General features: G+C 40.4%; 1 protein-coding gene across 1 annotated transcript in view; it reads left to right on the top strand.

The window, feature by feature from the left end:
* itga2.2 (integrin, alpha 2 (CD49B, alpha 2 subunit of VLA-2 receptor), tandem duplicate 2) overlaps nucleotides 1-13,490 on the top strand; it is a gene marked incomplete at both ends in the record, with an annotated part of 34,485 nt that extends 20,995 nt beyond the window's left edge. Inside the window, 11 exons of the mRNA XM_080738696.1 lie at nucleotides 141-251; nucleotides 631-716; nucleotides 3,775-3,916; nucleotides 4,644-4,736; nucleotides 4,879-4,955; nucleotides 5,055-5,138; nucleotides 5,294-5,396; nucleotides 5,511-5,621; nucleotides 6,482-6,592; nucleotides 8,950-9,066; nucleotides 13,401-13,490. Coding sequence (XP_080594822.1) covers nucleotides 141-251; nucleotides 631-716; nucleotides 3,775-3,916; nucleotides 4,644-4,736; nucleotides 4,879-4,955; nucleotides 5,055-5,138; nucleotides 5,294-5,396; nucleotides 5,511-5,621; nucleotides 6,482-6,592; nucleotides 8,950-9,066; nucleotides 13,401-13,490 — 1,125 coding nt within the window. The remainder of the gene's footprint in view (nucleotides 1-140; nucleotides 252-630; nucleotides 717-3,774; nucleotides 3,917-4,643; nucleotides 4,737-4,878; nucleotides 4,956-5,054; nucleotides 5,139-5,293; nucleotides 5,397-5,510; nucleotides 5,622-6,481; nucleotides 6,593-8,949; nucleotides 9,067-13,400) is intronic.
* Nucleotides 13,491-18,986: the final 5,496 nt, after the last annotated feature.

Here is an 18,986-nt window from a genome sequence, read left to right as displayed (position 1 = left end):
TGCATGTAGGTTATGTAACACTTAAACATGTTTCGGAAAGCAAAGTTCAAACAAAGTATTTTTCTTTTTAAGCCCTGTTACAGGCTGTAAATCACCTGAAACTCTTAACTCTTTATGCCAATCTGTCTTCTTTTCAACAGGAGGCTCCAGACTTTGTCAACTCTCTCAGTTTGAAGGCAGACGTTTTCCTCCAGAATGCAAACGCAAACCCTGTCCTGGATGTGTTCTCTCCCAGCGCGTGGGAGTTCTTTGTAAGTGTGATGTAGGATGTTTTTTTAGTCCCGCATGGAACCATGGACTAATTAAAATAGAAATACTGAATCTGCACACTGTTTCAGAATAAACACCCATAGTGAGTTTATTCAATTACCACCAAGATGATCAGATGCTCAAACAGCTTTTTTGCAACCATATCGTGGCGTAAAAGGGAGAATAAATGAATGCAATTTAATGGGCAATTCATGGATGCTTTCTTTTGCACGTTTCAAAAAGAGTTACAGTGCTCCCAGTGGAGTAACTGGAGTAAATAAAAGATAATTGGAGAACAATAACTGAATTAATATTAGGGTTATACATAAAATACAATGTGAATATGTCCAAATGGAATAAGCATTTACATAACTCTTTCAGGTCCCCTTTTCTAAAGACTGTGGTTCTGATGAGGTGTGTGTGAGTGATCTAGTGCTGACTGTGAAGAATGTACCAAAGGTCTCCAGGTGAGTGAGCATTAACCACTTACCCACTTGCAGTGTTGTACCCGAACGCGTTCAAAGAACGATCGTTCATGAACACGTTCATATTTTGGGCGAACGTGAACTGAACGTAATTGTTTTCGCTTGATGAACGATATTGTCGAACACGGTCATTCTGACGCCCGTGAACGGAGTTCGTCGGCGTTCGTCGGCCGTTCATGCGGCGGTCCGCGCCTCCGCGGTCGTCTGTCCTCTCGTCTCTCTTTTCATTCACGTGCTCCAATAGCACACACTGCACGCAGCCCCTCGTGAACGTTGATATGCGGTGCTGTCTGCACTCTGCAGCTGCACTGTTAATCTCCTCCTCGTTACGTGTCTCGCAAGCCTGACTATACTTTGTCCTATGTGTGTTGCACGGCGAAAATAGCTGATCTGCAAGCTCACAACGCGTCGCATCCACGAGACAACGTGAGCTTGTAGATCAGCTATTTTAACCAACGCGGAAACATGCTGTGCGCGAGGTTTAGAAACGTATGCCTTCTAGTGGGGTTCCTTGTACATGTAATTTTTTGTTTTCATTTCAAATGTGTGTTAAAGTTTATTTTTCACTTCCAATTTGTAGATTATGGTCTATAGAACAATTTTGGTTCGAGTGTCAAGACAGTGGATTGAAGAAAAATATATTTTTTGCCCTATTTCCAAAATGACCAAAATCGGAATTGTGTTTTTTGAACAATGTCTTAGTTTTCCCACAACTGCTGTGTAATATATATTTTTTATTGCTATATCAAGTCAATACTGTGTGGGGAATCAATTGGAGTCAAATATTTGTTTTGAATATTATGATATTTCACACAATGAGACAATAACATGGTTATTACATTCAGCCCTTCACAATAAGGGTGCAGGAAGACTGGGAACTAGGCAGTGGGCACATAAATATTGTGGGCACCTCAATGTTAAGTTGGATGAAATTATTGCTGTGTGGTTCTATATGGGCTGTGTCAATAAGTTTGACAAATAATAGCATGGAGCAACGTCTAAACATTTATATAATATATAGAAACCTAGGCTATATATTTTTTTCTTTTTTTTTTCTTTTTTTTTCGAATAGCCAAAGTATAAAAAAAATTATGGTTAAAAAAAGAACGAAAAAGAACTAAGTTAGTTCATTTTGGGGAACCACGAACTTAGTTCAAAATATAGAATTATGAACTATGAAATGAACTAGTTCATTTTAGAAGTTCTGAACTTGAACTTGAACTAGTTCGTTTTTAAAGTGAACTTTCCCAACACTGCCCACTTGTACCTTAGCTTCTGTATTCTTGGGGCTAACATTCTCAAATATAGATATTTATTGTTGTGGGGCAGACCAAGTACAGAGCTGACCCCGGTCAACAAAGTATTTGTTTACTAAGTATAGAGGGCTTAAGTTGTTATATTTTGTCCATCAAAGACCCCCAGGGGTCTATGCTTGGTCCCCTCCTTTACGCCAAAAATAAACCCAAGCTACAAGCGCATGCAAACTCAAGGAATTTCTTCACGTTGTGAGTTTCTGACAATTAATATGAATACAATGTTCCTTTTAGATGTACTGTATATACTGTATACTATATATATGTATATATATAAACTTTAATATTTGTGTTGTTACGGGGAATCAGGGATAGATATTAAGCATTACTAAATCATATTTCTGTATATATTTCTGTTTCATGTACAACGGATACTTTACCTGATACTGATACTGATACTGTGATACTGTACATATATTAGATTTTGATGTATTTATTTGTCATTTGATATGTTATTGGACTCAAGATACAATATCGGAACAAATTGGCATTAGTTTGAAAAATTAAAAAATGTTTACCAAGTTAAAGTAGATTATTTTATTATGCATTATGATTCATAAAATAATATAATGATAATAACTGAATCGTGACATTCTGGAAAGAGTTCTGTTAAGGCACATTTGCCAATATGGTTGATCTCTCCAATAAGTTTCATACCAACCCTTATAAACATTACAACATGTTCTATTTTAATCTACTTTATGAGTCTGTTTTAATTGTAAATGGCTTCATGGCATAAAACACTCCATTTTATACAGCAATCACATATCTCATAAAATGGGTGGGTCTGTCGGCAGAAGGAACTGAAAACATTTAAAGTTTGGGTAATATGTACTCAGTGAATGGAAGCAGTTGAAGGGATGTGGGGGAAAAAATCACACAAGGCCTGTGGCACTTTATAAAATGTTCTCACCCCTTTATGATTTATAGTTCGCAAATGGTTCATGTGTTGCTTTGGTTGCTACGTGAAAGATTATGACACAAACAAAAAAGGTGCTATTATATAAAGCCTGTTTTCTTTTTCTTTTAAATCTTTGTCCCAATTGTAATCATTGCCATGCAGTTCCGCCTTTGGATATACAGTAGATCCCTGTCACTACCGACCCTTACTGTTAGTCTTGGGGAGGATGTAGACGACAAAGTGTCTCCTCTGATAGTTGCCAGCCTCTTCTTTTCACCTGATAGTGAGGAATTTCACTGGGAGGACGTAATGCATGTGGAGGTAACCACTGTCCGTCCCAGTTCCTCACAATGCTGAACACAACTGGCGCTAACCTGTATTAACCTGTAGAGAAGGGCTTTTTTAAATGCTTTAGCTCCAGAACCATAAGAGACACTTGCCCCAGGACCCAAATGAGTGAAAATAGACAATTTCTACGCTCAACGTGTGTCACGAATCGATGGGACGTGTTGTGAGCTCGTAGATCTGCTATTTTCACTGCTTCTTAAATTATTATATATATATATATATTTTCAATGTATGGAGTTCTTATAGTTGTTTTCTTTTGAGAATCTTTTGTAAAAATAAAAATTGACTTTGGGCAAAAAAGAAATTGAACCTCCGTGTGGTGTTGGGCGAGAATTGTATCATGTTAAAGCCTGGTTGCTCTTTTGATGGACTTCCAATATAAATAGGGAATCATTGAAATTAGGAAGTTGTATTTGTTCTTGCCGTAGCTACAGTTAAACCCCTGAGTCTGAGTGAAATGAGGACTCTTGTGTTTCAGCTCATCTCCCGTCCTGATCAGATTCAACAACCAGGGCCTTTCATTTGAGGTTGTTGTCAAGAACAAAAAGGAGAGTGCTTACAACACCCAAGTCTTGGCCACGTTTTCCAGCAACCTCTTCTATGCCTCCATCATCTCTCCTGTGAGTTGAACACATTTAGACTACAAGCAAAGGTTATTGATGTTGACGTGGCAGTTTTTCTGCATTACATTTTTTTTTTATCAGAAACCATTTACATTTAAACCACCAAAATTCGTTAGCACATAAAACTTGAGGCCCTGACACATACAAAGCATCAGACACTTGCGTCAATGACGCTTTCTATCTGTCTTGACCTGGTGACCTTCTGATTACCAGACGACCTCTCTACCCACTGCTTCACTTACTGTAGGGGTCTTCAACGTTTTCAGATATTTAACCACTTGAACTGTCAATACTTAATAAACTTGACCTTTCACTCTGTACTTAGTCTGCTCTTTTTCCCCTCTACACCAAAGCTCTTTGCCGATCTACAAGCTCACAACGCCTCGCAGGCGTTGTGAGCTTGTAGATCAGCTATTTTTGGCTAAAGTTCTCAGAATATGGACACTAGGGTTAAAGTGGTTAATATAAAAAGATTTTTTCTATACCTCAAAGATTTGGAGGACCCCTGTAGTAACTCTGGGGATCCCCTAGGGGACCCGGACCCCCTGTTGAAGTGAAGACCCCTGAATTACTGTATAGCTTGTGCTCTAGTATTGTTTAATATCCACATCTGCAGTGTCATATTCACATGGTGTGACTGTGAATAACACAATTTACGAGTTTCCACACACATTGTAAAGTGGTCAGAATGAGTGACTGGAACCATGTCTTGAACTGTTCACAGAGCGATGGTACAGTGGTGAAATGCACCTCTACAAAGCAGACGTCTGTTGTTGCTTGTCAAGTGGGCTACCCAGCTTTAAGAAAAGACCAGGAGGTATGTGGAATACATCGACCACAGACAATAGTTTGTGGTTTTGGTGACACTTTTGGTTGCATGCTGCTTTGTCAAACGACTATGTTGTTCTGATGATAACTGCGTGTGGTTATTCCATGAAGTATACTTTTTTTTCCTTTAGGTCAAATTTTGGATAAACTTTGACTTTAATCTTGCCCAATTGCAAAACCAAGCGCATGTGAACTTTGAGGCCAAAAGGTACACAATTGATTTCCTTGTGCTTAAAATACACTTTTATTAACACTTTCAAAACAATATACAGTGTGAACCATTTTGCTTCTGTCATTTGATTCATAGTGACGGTAAAGAGGACAGACCTGCAGACAACAAAGTGGACGTCTCAGTTCCTGTCCGATACGATGCAGAGATTGTGATGTCCAGGTAATCCATCTTCTGATTCAGCAGATTCTTTCTGAACTACATAGATGTTTTCTAGTGTATCGTCAAGCAACATAATTATTGAATACCAGGTGTTGATTGATGGCATATGCGTCACAGCATTCATTTGTAATGGTTCTATTTGTTTGTACTGTCAGGCATTCAAACATACATTTCTACGTGTCAGAGGAAACCAACAAAGTGATAACAACGGTGAAAACCCTGGACGACATTGGTCCAGAGTTTAACTTCTCTCTAAAGGTACAGTAAAGGAATGTGTCTGTACAATATCCTTTTATACATCATAAAACATATTGAGATGTGTTATTGGAGTGGACATGAAGCAAACGGTGTGTCTATGAAATATGTTCACAGATTTCAACAGGTAAATTCCCTGCCAACCTGCTGTATCTGACCATAGCTCTACCTATGACAACCAAAGTTGGTAACCCACTGCTCTATGTTGCCAATGTTGACCAACAAGCAGTGAGTATTCAGTATTCATCTACACTTAATTGCAGAGTTTCACCACATTTTGTTTCACCTCATGAATGTCTTGGTTGGTACAGAGCTTGTCTGAATGTGTGTAAAGTATAAAAAAAAAAATCAAAAAAATACAGTTACTGTATATAAGACAGTGGTTCTCAAAGTCTGGGGACCCCCAGATCCTCAATTACATCAAAATCAGTTTAACCACTTTAACCCTATACACATATGCTATTTGAAAATAGCCAATCTACAAGCTCACAAAGCGTCTGTGATGTGTTGTGAGCTTGTAGATTTTCAAAGAAATGTTGAAAATCTTTCAACATTTGGGAATATTATGGAAACACATTTTGCTGTGCGATTTCCATTGCTGTGGCTCAAATGCCAAATAAATAATGGACCCTGATATCAGGGGTGTCGCACCAAATTCTGGGCCCTGGGTACTTTAACTATTGAAAAATAGCAGATATACAAGCTCATGGTGCCGCGCTGCGAGCTTGTAGATCTGCTATTTTTGAAAAATCGTCATAAAAAAAAAAAAAAAAAATCTATGTCAGTGGTGCTCAAACTTTTTCATGTGAAGGCCCCCCAAAATTATATGTATTTGGCCACGGACCCCCATCTCAAAATATTTAGTTCCAGGGACCACCCAGAAGCAAAATTTGAGTTACAAATGTTCGCTTAAAAAATACACATATTCAAAGATTTGCACATTTTCACGACTTTTCAAAATAGCTGAATAGCTAAAGTATAAAATAATTAAGGCCCCTCCACCACCTTGGGCCTTAGTAACTCAGTCCCACTTTTCCCCCCCTTGTGACGTGAAACCCTGTGATGACCTCTCTCTTCACATGGCACAGGGCAGCGCCGTAAGCTGTGATGCTTCCAGCCTGATCAACCCACTGGAGATTGGAGTGAAAACCCACACAGCTAGGTTCTCCAAAGAGAGCCTCAGAGGCACTAAAGTACTGGTAAGTCACTCAAAACGCAGCATTCAGTCAATAGAGTGTCACATTTAGCGAGAATTTAGCCTATAATGACAAGCCCAAAATAAGTACAGTATGATAAGTTGAAATATATATACGTTTAAGTACGTATATATAGGTCTATATATGGTGGAATGAAATGCCATTTATATTACATATTGCAATGTCACTCTTGTCTGACATTATACGGAAATGTTACTTTTGGTGTTACAGAAAAGGTTACAAAAACGTCCACTGAACACAATGAACAAAAAGGTAAAAAAAAAAAAAAACAGGTTTACTTTAGCTGGCATAAAACTTCTCGGACCAAGAACAATAGTGTGTTGCCTAAAGCAACCACACTAATTACCAACAGAAGCACACTGGGGGATTTTGGCAATTCTTTGGAGGCGCTCCCCACACGTTTAGCTGTGAACATTTCAGACGGGGGGGGGGTCTCATCTGGAGACACAAACCCAATTGCTTCGCGAGTAAACACCTTGCGATATTACGCCTAGCAGCCTTTGTTGTTGACCTCCTGTGCGCCAGCCGGCAAGCGTGAAAATAAACATGACCACAATGCAGCTCTTGCCGCCCACGAGTGCATGCACGAACGAGCATGCGCATGGAATTTCACAGGACTGTGCCCCCCGTATGACCCCGTCTGAAAGGCGCTTTACTCATTCCACGATTGCACAATGCTTACAAGTTATACCCCGTTTTAAAGGTGACTTACGGTAACTACGATAAAGATGACATCATGTGTGTGCCAAATGAGGACTGAAGTCACTACTGTTGTCATATTATGATAAAAGTGTCAACAGTGGGTTTATTTATGTCTCAACGTCTATCTACCTAAGGCAAGTTGTACAAAGAAATTCACTTCTTCAAATGTTTTATAATGTGAAATTAATCTTCTAAACACAATATTAGCTCATTGCCCCCCATTAAAATGCAGCACATTTACTGCAAAGAGCCTCAGTGATCTGATATGACCAAGTACATGGCAGTGCAGAGTATCAAAACATTTAGCCATCATTGCCACTTGGGGCCGCCATTGTACACAAAGTTTGAAAACTCTCCAATGCAGATTTGAATTTATAATGTCCAGCTACACGCCATGCTGGCTTGTTTTGGACATTTTTGTAAAAATTCTATTTTTGCTGTGGACATAAAATGAGCGGGCAACATTATTACCATAAACACATAAAGAGCTAGCCATAAATGTTTACTGGACCATCAGGGTTCCTTGAATGGCTCCAAATGGACCAGTCTGTAACTCTGAGAGTGTACAAATGGAACCAAATGGACCCTGGTTCCATCATGGACATGTGTCCGTGTACGGACATACTGATGACCCCTGGCTTGCACTGTTATTTCTAATAATTATTTTTTGCTTCACAGGACTGCAAAAATGCAAACTGCAAATATATAAAATGCATACTCAAAGACCTCCAAGAAAGGAGCGAGTACTTTGTCAACCTTACAACCAGGATCTGGAGCGGCACCTTCACGACTGTAAATATATTCATTGAAAAGTCTCAATTGTTCATCATGATTCCCAGTATTGTCAGCATATTTATTGTGACACAATATATGTATATTTTTTTATTTGACACAGGCTACATTTCAGAACATTAAGCTTGCTTCCACTGCAGAAATTGAGAGCTCCCAGCCTGATTTACTCGTCATCAGCGTTAACAAGCTACTAGTAGGTTACCGTTTTCTGTCACCTGCTCTACTGTTGATATAAAAGACAAAATTGACAATATACTGTGATATTTTCATTTTCCATTTCCTACATGTATGAAAAAAGAAAAAAGAAAAGAAAAATCATATCTATACATACGTACGTACGTACGTACGTACGTGTGTGTGTGTGTGTGTGTGTGTGTGTGTGTGTGTGTGTGTGTGTGTGTGTGTGTGTGTGTGTGTGTGTGTGTGTGTGTGTGTGTGTGATAAAGAATAGCAGCAATTGTACAAAAGAGAATAACAAAGTACAGTATATCAATTGGTGTACTGAAGAAACAAATAGCTTGTTTAGGTAGATGGCTGGAATTAGTAAAGTAAAAATAATGTTATAGGCCCCTCATTATCTCAGAGAAAAACTAAAGGAAAGAAGAGTGTTGATGATCTTCATCACCAAAAAATCAAAATAGAGATTGATAACTGTTTATCCACAAGTGACAATCACATCATAACCTACAGAAAGCCCCCTCCAGCCAATATTACTTCCTGTTTATCCCCTTAAACCATGTAGTGGGTTGAACTGTGTCTCTGGAATCAGAGGTTAGCACTACAGGGAGGCTTCAGTGATATGCAGAAGAACAGCATAAGCAGCTGTGTGACCTCCCGCCCCCCAGGTGGAGCTCCTGATCAATAAACCTGGAGAAACAGCAGACATCCCGGTGGCGGTGATAGCGGGCAGCGTCGTTGGAGGGCTGCTGTTGCTGGCCCTGTCCGTTGGACTACTGTGGAAGGTGAGTGAGTGTCTGTATGCTAAAAAAGTGGTGGAAAAAGTAATCAAATGTTATAAATAAGTAAATGTATCAATACTGAATATAGAAATACTCTGTTAGGGTGCCCTCTCACCAAAATACCTAGAGTGGAATCCGCCAATGCATTTCAATGAGAATGGAGCGTTTTTTGGCAGAAATCCTCTACTGGCAAAAAAAAACGTTACATTCTCATTGAAATGCATTGGCGGATTCCACTCTAGGTATTTTGGTGTGAGGGCACCCTTACCAGTAAAAGTTAGGAATTCAAAATGTACTTGAGTAAAAGTATTGGCATGAAAATGTACTTAAATTACCAAAAGTAGAAAGTACTCATTATGCAGAATGTCCCATTTCAAATTTTCAAATGCATCGCGTTGCATCGCGACGCATTGTGAGCTTGTAGATCGGCTATTTTCAAATGGCCAAAATGAGCATGAGCAACCTGCCTCTCCCAAAGCCTCTCCCAAAGCTAGAAACAAGAGGACCAAGCCACTGACCTGTGATGTTTGCACGCAACGAATCTTGAGTCTAGACTTCCCTCTCAAATATTGCATTCACCGCCTTCATCGCAAACAAAGTGATTCAAGTCAATAACATTATTAACACATGGGCTGCTCAGGTTTATAACATTTCTAGCTGTTGCTGGTGCCACCATTCACTCACGCTTTATTTTGAAGTGCCTCGGAAGCTTCGTGCGTGTGCACGTGGGTGTCCGCTGACGATTGAGGAAGATAATCCCTTTGTTTACAAAAGCTCGCGAAACTAAAATCCAAACGGGAGCCGACCATCGCGTTATAGTGTCGCCGTGAAAACAATCAGATCTCTGCTTCCCTGGCGTTCTTTTCATCTCATTCATAGATAAAGCCCTTCTTATGTTTCAGAGGATAATGTAAAGCAATGTAAACTGCCTCCGCCATTTTCTCCCCCTCTGTCTCCCTGCCTGCTGCGGGGTGACGTAATGGACTCGGGTCATTCAGAGGGCAGGCTGCAGGCACGTACAGTTAACCCTATGTTGCCTCGTCTCTCAACGAGATAGCTCCTTTTGGCAGGGTGACACCTAGTGGCCTTAACTCGTCGCTGAACGAGTTCGGCTCCCAAGTTGTTAATAGGACAGACAAGACATGGTGGGAAAGATTAGGATAGGATAGGATAGGATAAGATAGTTTTTAAATCTGTGAAACAGATTACTTACTTTCCTGTGTGTGAGTGCACTACCTTTACGCGACTTTTTGCCCATTGGCTGTCTCGGTGTCACATGGTCAGTGACGTCATTACGTGCGCATCCCACGTCTTAGACGCGTTCACGTTGCCTAGAGACGCATTCACGTCATTGTCCTGGAGTCCACGTTAAAATAATTTACCACGTCGCGAAAAAATATATATTTTAAAAAGTCCACAGACGCCACCATTGTTCATGGGTGAAGGCATGCTACTTTACCCTGCGTTAACACAAATGAAATCCGCGTAGAAAGTCTTAAAACAGACGATAGAACTAACAGTGTGTGTTTTGAATCCATTTTGTGCGACCGTACATGGTCACAGAATTCAATGGGTGCCTGAGTTTTAGCGTAGCACCGGGCCGCTCTCTGACCATAGTGGCACAGCGTGTCAGGTGATACACCAAAAAGGGTTCCCCCACAGAACGTGTTCCCCCACAGGCGCAGAATTGTGACGTCTTTACACTGCAGCTGCTACGTTTAGCTACATGCTAAAGCTACTGCCGTTTCTGGCTGCTCTTCTGAGGCAGAGTGAGGCTGGCAGAGGGTCATAAACTCATTAAGTCATAAAAAGACGTCTGATTTTCAAAGCGGAGAAACTAATTATCTGTGATTTACAACAGCCGTTTTCCCGAGCGCTCCACGTTCTCATAGTATTACGTCTCTCCCACAGAGTACACAGTGGTGAGAAAAGTATACTCAAATGTTTTACTTAAGTAAAAGTATCTATACTGCAAGTAAAAGTCCGGAATTCAAAATGTACTTGAGTAAAAGTATAGGCTACACTTAAGACTAAAAGTAAAAGTAGTTTTCAAATAATTGTAGTGGAATAAGTACAATATTTGCCTCTGAGATGTAGTGGAGTAGAAGTAAAAGTAATGAAAATTGGAAATACTCCAGTAAAGTAAAAGTACCTTAAATTGTACTTATAAGTACAGTACTTGAGAAAATTACCTTTTTATTACCCCAAGAAAAGAAAAAAAAAATACCATTATTGCACCAAAGTAATCAACAAGCTAAAACTATACTATCAAAAATGTCCAAACATTAGCCTAATTGTAAAATAATATAAGATAGAGGCAAACATTTTATAAATAGCCGATCTAAAAGCTCACTATGCAAAAAATAAATAAAATGGGGACCCAAATTATACCAAGGCTATTTGAAAATAGCCGATCTACAAGCTCACAACGCATTGCGGTGCGACGCGTTGTGAGCTTGTAGATCTGCTATTTTCAAACATTTTGTACTTTTACTTTTGGTACTTTAAGTACATTTGGATAACAATACTTTTGTACTTTTACTCAAGTACATTTGTAATTCTGGACTTTTACTTGTAACAGAGTGATTCTACATTGCAGAATTGATACTTTTACTTAATTATAAAAATGTAGGTACTTTTTCCACCACTGTGTAAACGTTTGTGTTCTCATGCCAATAAAGCTTCTTTGAATTGAAGATTGAATTGAAGATTGCTCCCCATGTGGCGGAGTACACAATAATGGTAAATAAAGTAGCTTACTCTAAAATAATCCATCCATCCATCCATCCATCTTCAACCGCTTATCCAGCATCGGGTCACTGGGGTAACAGTTCCAACTGAGATTTCTAGAGTTCCTTAATAATAATAATTAAAATAAACAATACTAATGATTATAATTGCGACCGTCAGGTCGCAGTTACTATGCAAACCTCCACCGCCTGTCTGTCCGTCAGTCTGTCTGTCACGTCACATCACACTTTTTTGCCCCTATCCATGTGACATTTTCCACACACAATCCTTGTCTGCCAATCCACAACCTCCACCCTTCCAGGGACCCCCGCAGCTCCAGGCACCCCCGCCAAATTTTTTAAAACACATTTTTGAATACTGCTCCTGCAGTTTTTGCCCTAAAATCACACAAATCGCTACACAGTATGTCTACACTTATCTCATCGACATGGATCTGTCCCATATAGCGCCACCATCAGGTCGATTTTTTAACACATTTTTGGACCTAAACTTTTTTTTTTCTAAATTTTTTTTTTCAAACTTTTTTTTTTTCAAAAACATTTTTTTTTTCAAAAAAATTTTAACACTAAAACGAGCACACAGATTTGATATTGACTGTGTCAATTCTTGTTTTTTTAAACAATATATATTTATTTATATTTTTTCAAAATATACAGAATATGTATGACTTGAGTTAGTGTTAATATACTGGACATTCGAACAATAGACCATAGAAACACGGCATAAAAAACATAAACACAAACAATAAAAACAATCATTATTAGGCGCTCTACAAACAGTTGCGAAAGCTATCGTGTCCGTATCGTCTGAGAATGAGGGGAGGAGGGGGTGGGGGTCCAATTCATTGTCAATGAAGGTCACATGGTTTTTTGTCTCTTGCAAATCTCTTGGCCAAAAGACAGCCTTCGGTTGAGCAAGAGACACGGCAACGACTTAAATAGAAAATGCATTGGACTCGCCCCTCCGCCCGATACGGAGAAAAACAATAAAGACAACAACAGAAAAAACATAACAATAAAGGTCTTATTTATCTTCCTCACACACTACAGAGCAACAGAATCAACCCATTACAGATCCTAAGGGATTGTTTTTCATAAAATGTATAAACTGTCCCCAAATTTCTTGGAAAGTGTCAGACTTCCCTTTAATAGCAAAAGTCAGCTTCTCCAGTGCAAGACAGCATTGATTGATGTCTGGTTTGTCTGGGTTTTTCCAAAATAGTGCAATTGTATGTTTTGCCTGGAGAAGAGAGTATATGATCACACTCCTTTTTTCTTTTTACTGTTTATTTTGAAATTATCAGGAAATATGCCCAGAATGCACAGCTGTGGGCAAATAGGAATGTCCTCTGAGACTATCTGGGATAATATACCCCAAACCTCTTTCCAAAACTTCACAATCTCTGGATTGGATAGGTTTACTTTATATAGGAAAGGATAGGACTGGATAGCATTTCATATCGAGCTCATTCTATCATGTATACTGTATACATATACTACTGTATCTCCTCCTCAGCACACAGCTGTGTACCTGAATTTTCTTTCTTCCAGAGCTGTGTACCTGAATATTATCTTTTCATTTTCTAGTTTGGCTTTTTCAAAAGAAAATACAAGCAGCTTCAGGCAGATGCAGGTGAAGAGGAGGAGAACATTGCACTGGAGGATGAGGGGCTGTGATCTGGAGACAGAACTCCCAGTCTTCTCTTTGGTGGACACTCAGGATGAATTCTACTATTGCTCAGACGTTCTCAGAAAGTTGGAATGGACAATAGCTCTACTGCTGGGTCTTGGGTGAAATAGAAGATAATGTCATGGCACTATTGTTGATTTCTGCAGCAACCTGCAGCCTGTGGATATCTCAATATTTGTTTCACCTTACAAATGATTGTTGTTAATCTGCACATGTTTGCCTGTCTGGACCGTACTGTACATTGACCAATTGTTGTTACGCACTGGATTTGAATAAATGTTGAGAAATGTCAATAATTTGGGAAAACTCTTTACGGAAGCATAATTTTCATTGTCAACAGGTTTTCAAAAATGACAATTTGTGTGGCATGCCTCTGGATGTTATGGAAGTTGACTTTCTGTATGCACCTTTTCGATGTAGGGGTTTACAGAGTTGATCAGATGCTCTATACAGAACATTCATTAACTAAAAGGTAATGAATTCCGTATTACTCTTTATTGCGACCGTAGGTCGCATTTACTACCAAAACCTCCACAGGCTGTCCGTGAGTGAGTCAGTCAGTCAGTCAGTCCGTCAGTCACACGTCACACTCTTGCCCTGCTCATATCTCTGCAACCGTTGCCCCGATCCATGCCAAATTTTGCACACACACTCCTTACCTGCCAAACTACAACCTCCAAGGACCCCCGGAGCTCCAAGGACCCCCAGGTCCCTGGGGGACCCCCAGATGTAAAAAATGACCAAATGTGCTAAACTGACCAAATGACCACCCCAACGGGGCTGCTCACGGGGAATTCCCGGGGACCACCGACTCCTGGTGCTCCAGAACGGATGCAAAAGTGGTGGCGCCCCCAGTGGAGGACCCCCTACACTGCAGCTCACATAAAATGCCGTAACTCCGGCTAGGAGCGACCGGGACAGCCGGGGCCGGTACCTATTCGTCCGCCTTGGCGGCGCGGAGACCCCACCCCTCATTTCTCACATGGCCCTCTTCTAGCGCCACCATGAGGCCGATTCTTGCAAAACACATTTTTGGACACTGCTCCTAAAATCTTTGCCCTAAAATCACGCAAATCGGTACACAGTATGTCTACACTCATCCCATCAACATGAATCTGTCCCATATAGCGCCACCTGCAGGCCGATTTTTAAAAACACATTTTTGGACACTGCTCCTACAGATTTTATTATATATTGTGATGTCAAGTGAAGCATGACCAATCCTATCTGATTGGACATGATATTGTCTAATCTGAAAATGAACAGAAAAGGTCCACTGAACGCAATTGACTTTTGGGATTACAGAAAAGTTCAATTAAAACAGGTTTACTTTAGGTGACAGAAAAAGGTTAACTGAAAATAGGTTTACTTCAGTTAGAAACTTTCTTGGACCTAGAACAATAGTCTGGTTGCCTTTAACAACCACACTATAATATCCACAAGTGTCCAGTGTCATGTGAGTAATCAATAGAAAAGCCTATGGGTCCCTTCACTTTTCGGGGTTTGAACGGTCGGGAGTGGAAATCACTCTACGTTGTATTATGTAGTCCTAGACGGACTACACTTTTAGGGCCTATAATAATAAACCCCTTGATGCGGCGTAGTTTTGCTTTTGGAAAATTAGTTCGGTACATGCATCTTTTAGTCCAACTCGTAGCTACTGGCAAGACTACACTAGGCTACTCGAGTATTTTAATAGGGATTGGGGAAACAAACGGGGGGAACCACAACAAAGCGACGCCACTTCTTCTGCTTGTGGTTTCCGCCTAGACAGGATCAAACGGCCCGTTGTAAACGATCACCAGGGTTGTATCGAGGTTATATCCAGAGCAACTTTGATTGATTGATTGAAGACTTTATTAGAAGTTTGCATAGGAAAAAGTACAGTTTCATGACGGTATAGTTCACTGGTACAAGGTCTACTAAAAGGAGATCCTAGAAAAGACTAAGCTTATTTCCATTGGAAACCATTGAAGTATCTCATATAACATTAAATGACAGACGGATAGGATACAGTACTATGCAGTAGATATAGTCAGGAACAAAAGGGGAAAACAATTTAAAAATAAAAACATACAGTAGGTAAATACAAAGAAACATCCAAAAGTGAGATCAGAATAGGCACTAAGCAGAATTCTGAACCTAGCATCCGTCTTAACAACATTTTATCTCAATACATTCTGTAGGTTTGGGGTCAAGAAAAAACTAGTAACAAAAACGAGAACAAGTGATCAATAGCTGCAGCTGTAGCAAACTAGCATCTATGGAACAAAGATGACAAGAGTATAGTTACTTTGCAGCCTATCCTTGCTCTTTTAGCACTCCGGTTCCACTTAATCAAAACGTTACATCCATATGAAAAAGGAAAAAATAAGAAAAAGAAAACAAGTTTCTATGCTTTTTTATATATCACAGGAGCAATCACAGGAACAAACGTGTTTCGGCCCTCCTGGCCTTCATCAGCGTTTGAATCGTTTAAGTGGACGTGACCTACAGTATAGACAATCAGTCATCATTAAATACACAGAAAAATAAAAAATACTGAGCATAATACTATGGCATCTCAGTAGTACACAATCACCATAATATACTTTAGGCTATAGTAAGGCTCTCAAATCAACCACGTAAATCCAACATAGCCTTAAACCTGCCTAAAATAGCCACCGAAAATAACCAACCTACAAGCTCAAAACACATCACAACAAGGTCGAGGATCTGCTATTCTTCGGCCAATGGGCGAATACAATTGTTCCAGGCTTATGGTGCATGAAAAGTGAATGTTGCCTCCCTTCGTTTAGTTCTCACCCTGGGTTCAGAAAGCAGACCTGGCTCAGAACATGTGATAGCAGGGGTCATCGCCATGCTGGCTTTGACTTTGTCAAAATTACTTTTTTGCAAAATTAAAAGACAACTAGAAGCAGTGCTCTTCCGAGCACAGGTCTCCACCAGACCGTGCGTCCTTGTGAACTGATCGGTGGAGTTATAGGTAAAACCACAAATCAGCCTGTTATAGCGCCACCATGAGGCTGATTTAAAAAAGAATACGTGGCATTTCTTCCTCGGCCTAGTGGGAACGTGTGTGCGCGATTTCATGATAATTGCACTTTGCGTTTGTGATTTGAGGCATTTTGTTCCAAACGGCTCAATCCTACAAACTTTGGAAGCCAATTTTAGCCAATCAGGATGGAATATGCCAAATCGGAAAGATCCGTGTCGATCACATGACTGTCGAGATACTGCCTACCGATTTGTAGGATTTTTGGACAAAATCTGTAAGAATAGTGCACAGAAATGTGTTTTGCAAACATCGGCCACTAGGTGGCGCTAGAAAAGGCCCATTTTAAAAATTTAGGGCAGAGGTTCTAGTTTGGCATCCAGGGAATGTGTGTGCTCACTTTGGCAGCGACCGGGCCAACGGCGACTGAGATTAGCTGCTCACAAACTGCGAGGACGCACGCAATCCTACAAACTTTGGAAGCCAATCTTAGCCAATCAGGATGGAATATGCAAAATCGGACAGATCCGTGTCGATCACATGACTGTCGAGATACTGCCTACCGACTTGAAGGATTTTTGGACAAAATCTGTAAGAATAGTGCACAGAAATGTGTTTTGCAAACATCGGCCACTAGGTGGCGCTAGAAAAGGCCCATTTGAAAAATTTAGGGCAGAGGTTCTAGATTGGCATCCAGGGAATGTGTGTGCTCACTTTGGCAGCAACCGGGCCAACAGCGACTGAGATTAGCTGCTCACAAACTGCGAGGACGCACGGACGCGAAACATCGGCCACTAGGTGGCGCTAGAAAAGGCCCATTTGAAAAATTTAGGGCAGAGGTTCTAGATTGGCATCCAGGGAGTGTGTGTGTTCACTTTGGCAGTGTCCGGGCCAACGGCGACTGAGATTAGGTGCTCACAAACTGCGAGGACTCACGGACGCACGGACGCACGGACGCACGGACGGACGGACGGACGGACGCACGGACGGACGGACGGAGGGGAAAACATACTCTCCCCTCAGCCTTCGGCTGGTGGAGACAATAATACCAGAAACATGTAAAGAGATAGCCCTGAAGAATGACCAAGTCTTTAACACTGAGACTCTGAGAGTGTACAAATGGAACCAAATGGATCCTTACAAATACCTTCTGTACTCAAGTACATCAGCCCTATGATACCCTATGATAGTCAGCATTCCACTCATTAATTTCACAGTAGGGTAGAATCTTATACCGGTTTATTGTGGACGGTTCTGGCGAGCACTCTGCGGTTCTGTTCTGGGTGAGCACGTCCTAACACATCGGCGAGATTTCTCGGCGAGAAGGATTGACTGAGACTGAGACTGAGATAATTGGGTCTTATGATGAAAATAAGAACATTATAATGGTGTGTAAAAAAGAAAATGTAGTATTTGCCAAGGACCAGGCCAAGTCTTTGCCACGGACATATTTGTCCGCCTATGGACATATTGATGACCCCTGATAGATATCAAAGGGGGATTGAGCCCCTGCCCTCAATACCTGTCTGTAAAAAACTGCCCTCTCCAGACCATGAATGCAGCATTTACTAATGTATATGGTGAAAGAAATGCAAATGACCCCCCTATCCATGCCTGAAGGCAGCATCTTGGGAGAATTGCCTATTTCCAAACTACTGAAGTTGAAGGCAGAATTTTATGTTGAAAGAATTTGTCCACTGTGTAGAAACGAAATCCACGTGGTACGCCAAATTTCCAGTACTGTAGCTAATGAGTGCAGGCATTGATGTGTGCTGCTTTTATTGAGATCTACAAATATCAGTTCACTATGTCGCGTGAAGCTTGGCCAGTCAAATATGGACGTTACGTTTGGGACACCCACCGTCCAATCAAATAAGGATGCTTTGATTGTGATAACCACCATTCACTCACAAGATGTTTTCTTAAGTAATGTACTTTTATTATCTTATTTTACTGTCTTATTATTTATTTTTACTTGCTCTTATTTGAATATTCTGTCTTAATGTCTTAATTCTTAATGTTTTGTGTAAAGCACTTTGAATTGCCTTGTTGACAATATTCCTTGGCTCTGCAACCTTGATTTGAAGAAGCCAATTCTCTTTCATATTCAGGATCTTAAAAACTCTGTTGTCTTTCATCTCTTTCCCATATTGTAGGTGATATGTTATTAGGAAGAATGTGGGGGCGTGGATCTGAGATTATGAATTGACAAAACGTGAACAATAATCACACAAAAGTGTGAAGTGAGCGGTGCTTTTTATGAGTTAATGTCATTGAGCGTCCGGTAATGCTTCGCCAATGTGACCCTGGGTGACCCTTTTCTCGGGACATATGGACAAAGCCAGATGTATCAGTGTCACTCTAAAACAAATTGCAATATATGAAGGATATTCAGAGGTTTGGCACTGATGGATCCAGTGGTTTGTGAGATTAGCTGCAGACAGATACAGACAGACAAATGCTCTTCTAGAAGGCTCGCCCCCTAGGT

This window comes from Nannobrachium achirus (assembly GCF_963921795.1).
Source record: "Nannobrachium achirus genome assembly, chromosome: 12".
Taxonomy (NCBI): domain Eukaryota; kingdom Metazoa; phylum Chordata; class Actinopteri; order Myctophiformes; family Myctophidae; genus Nannobrachium; species Nannobrachium achirus.
Note: the sequence above shows the minus strand (reverse complement) of the source record. Positions and strands in the feature narration are given on the sequence as shown.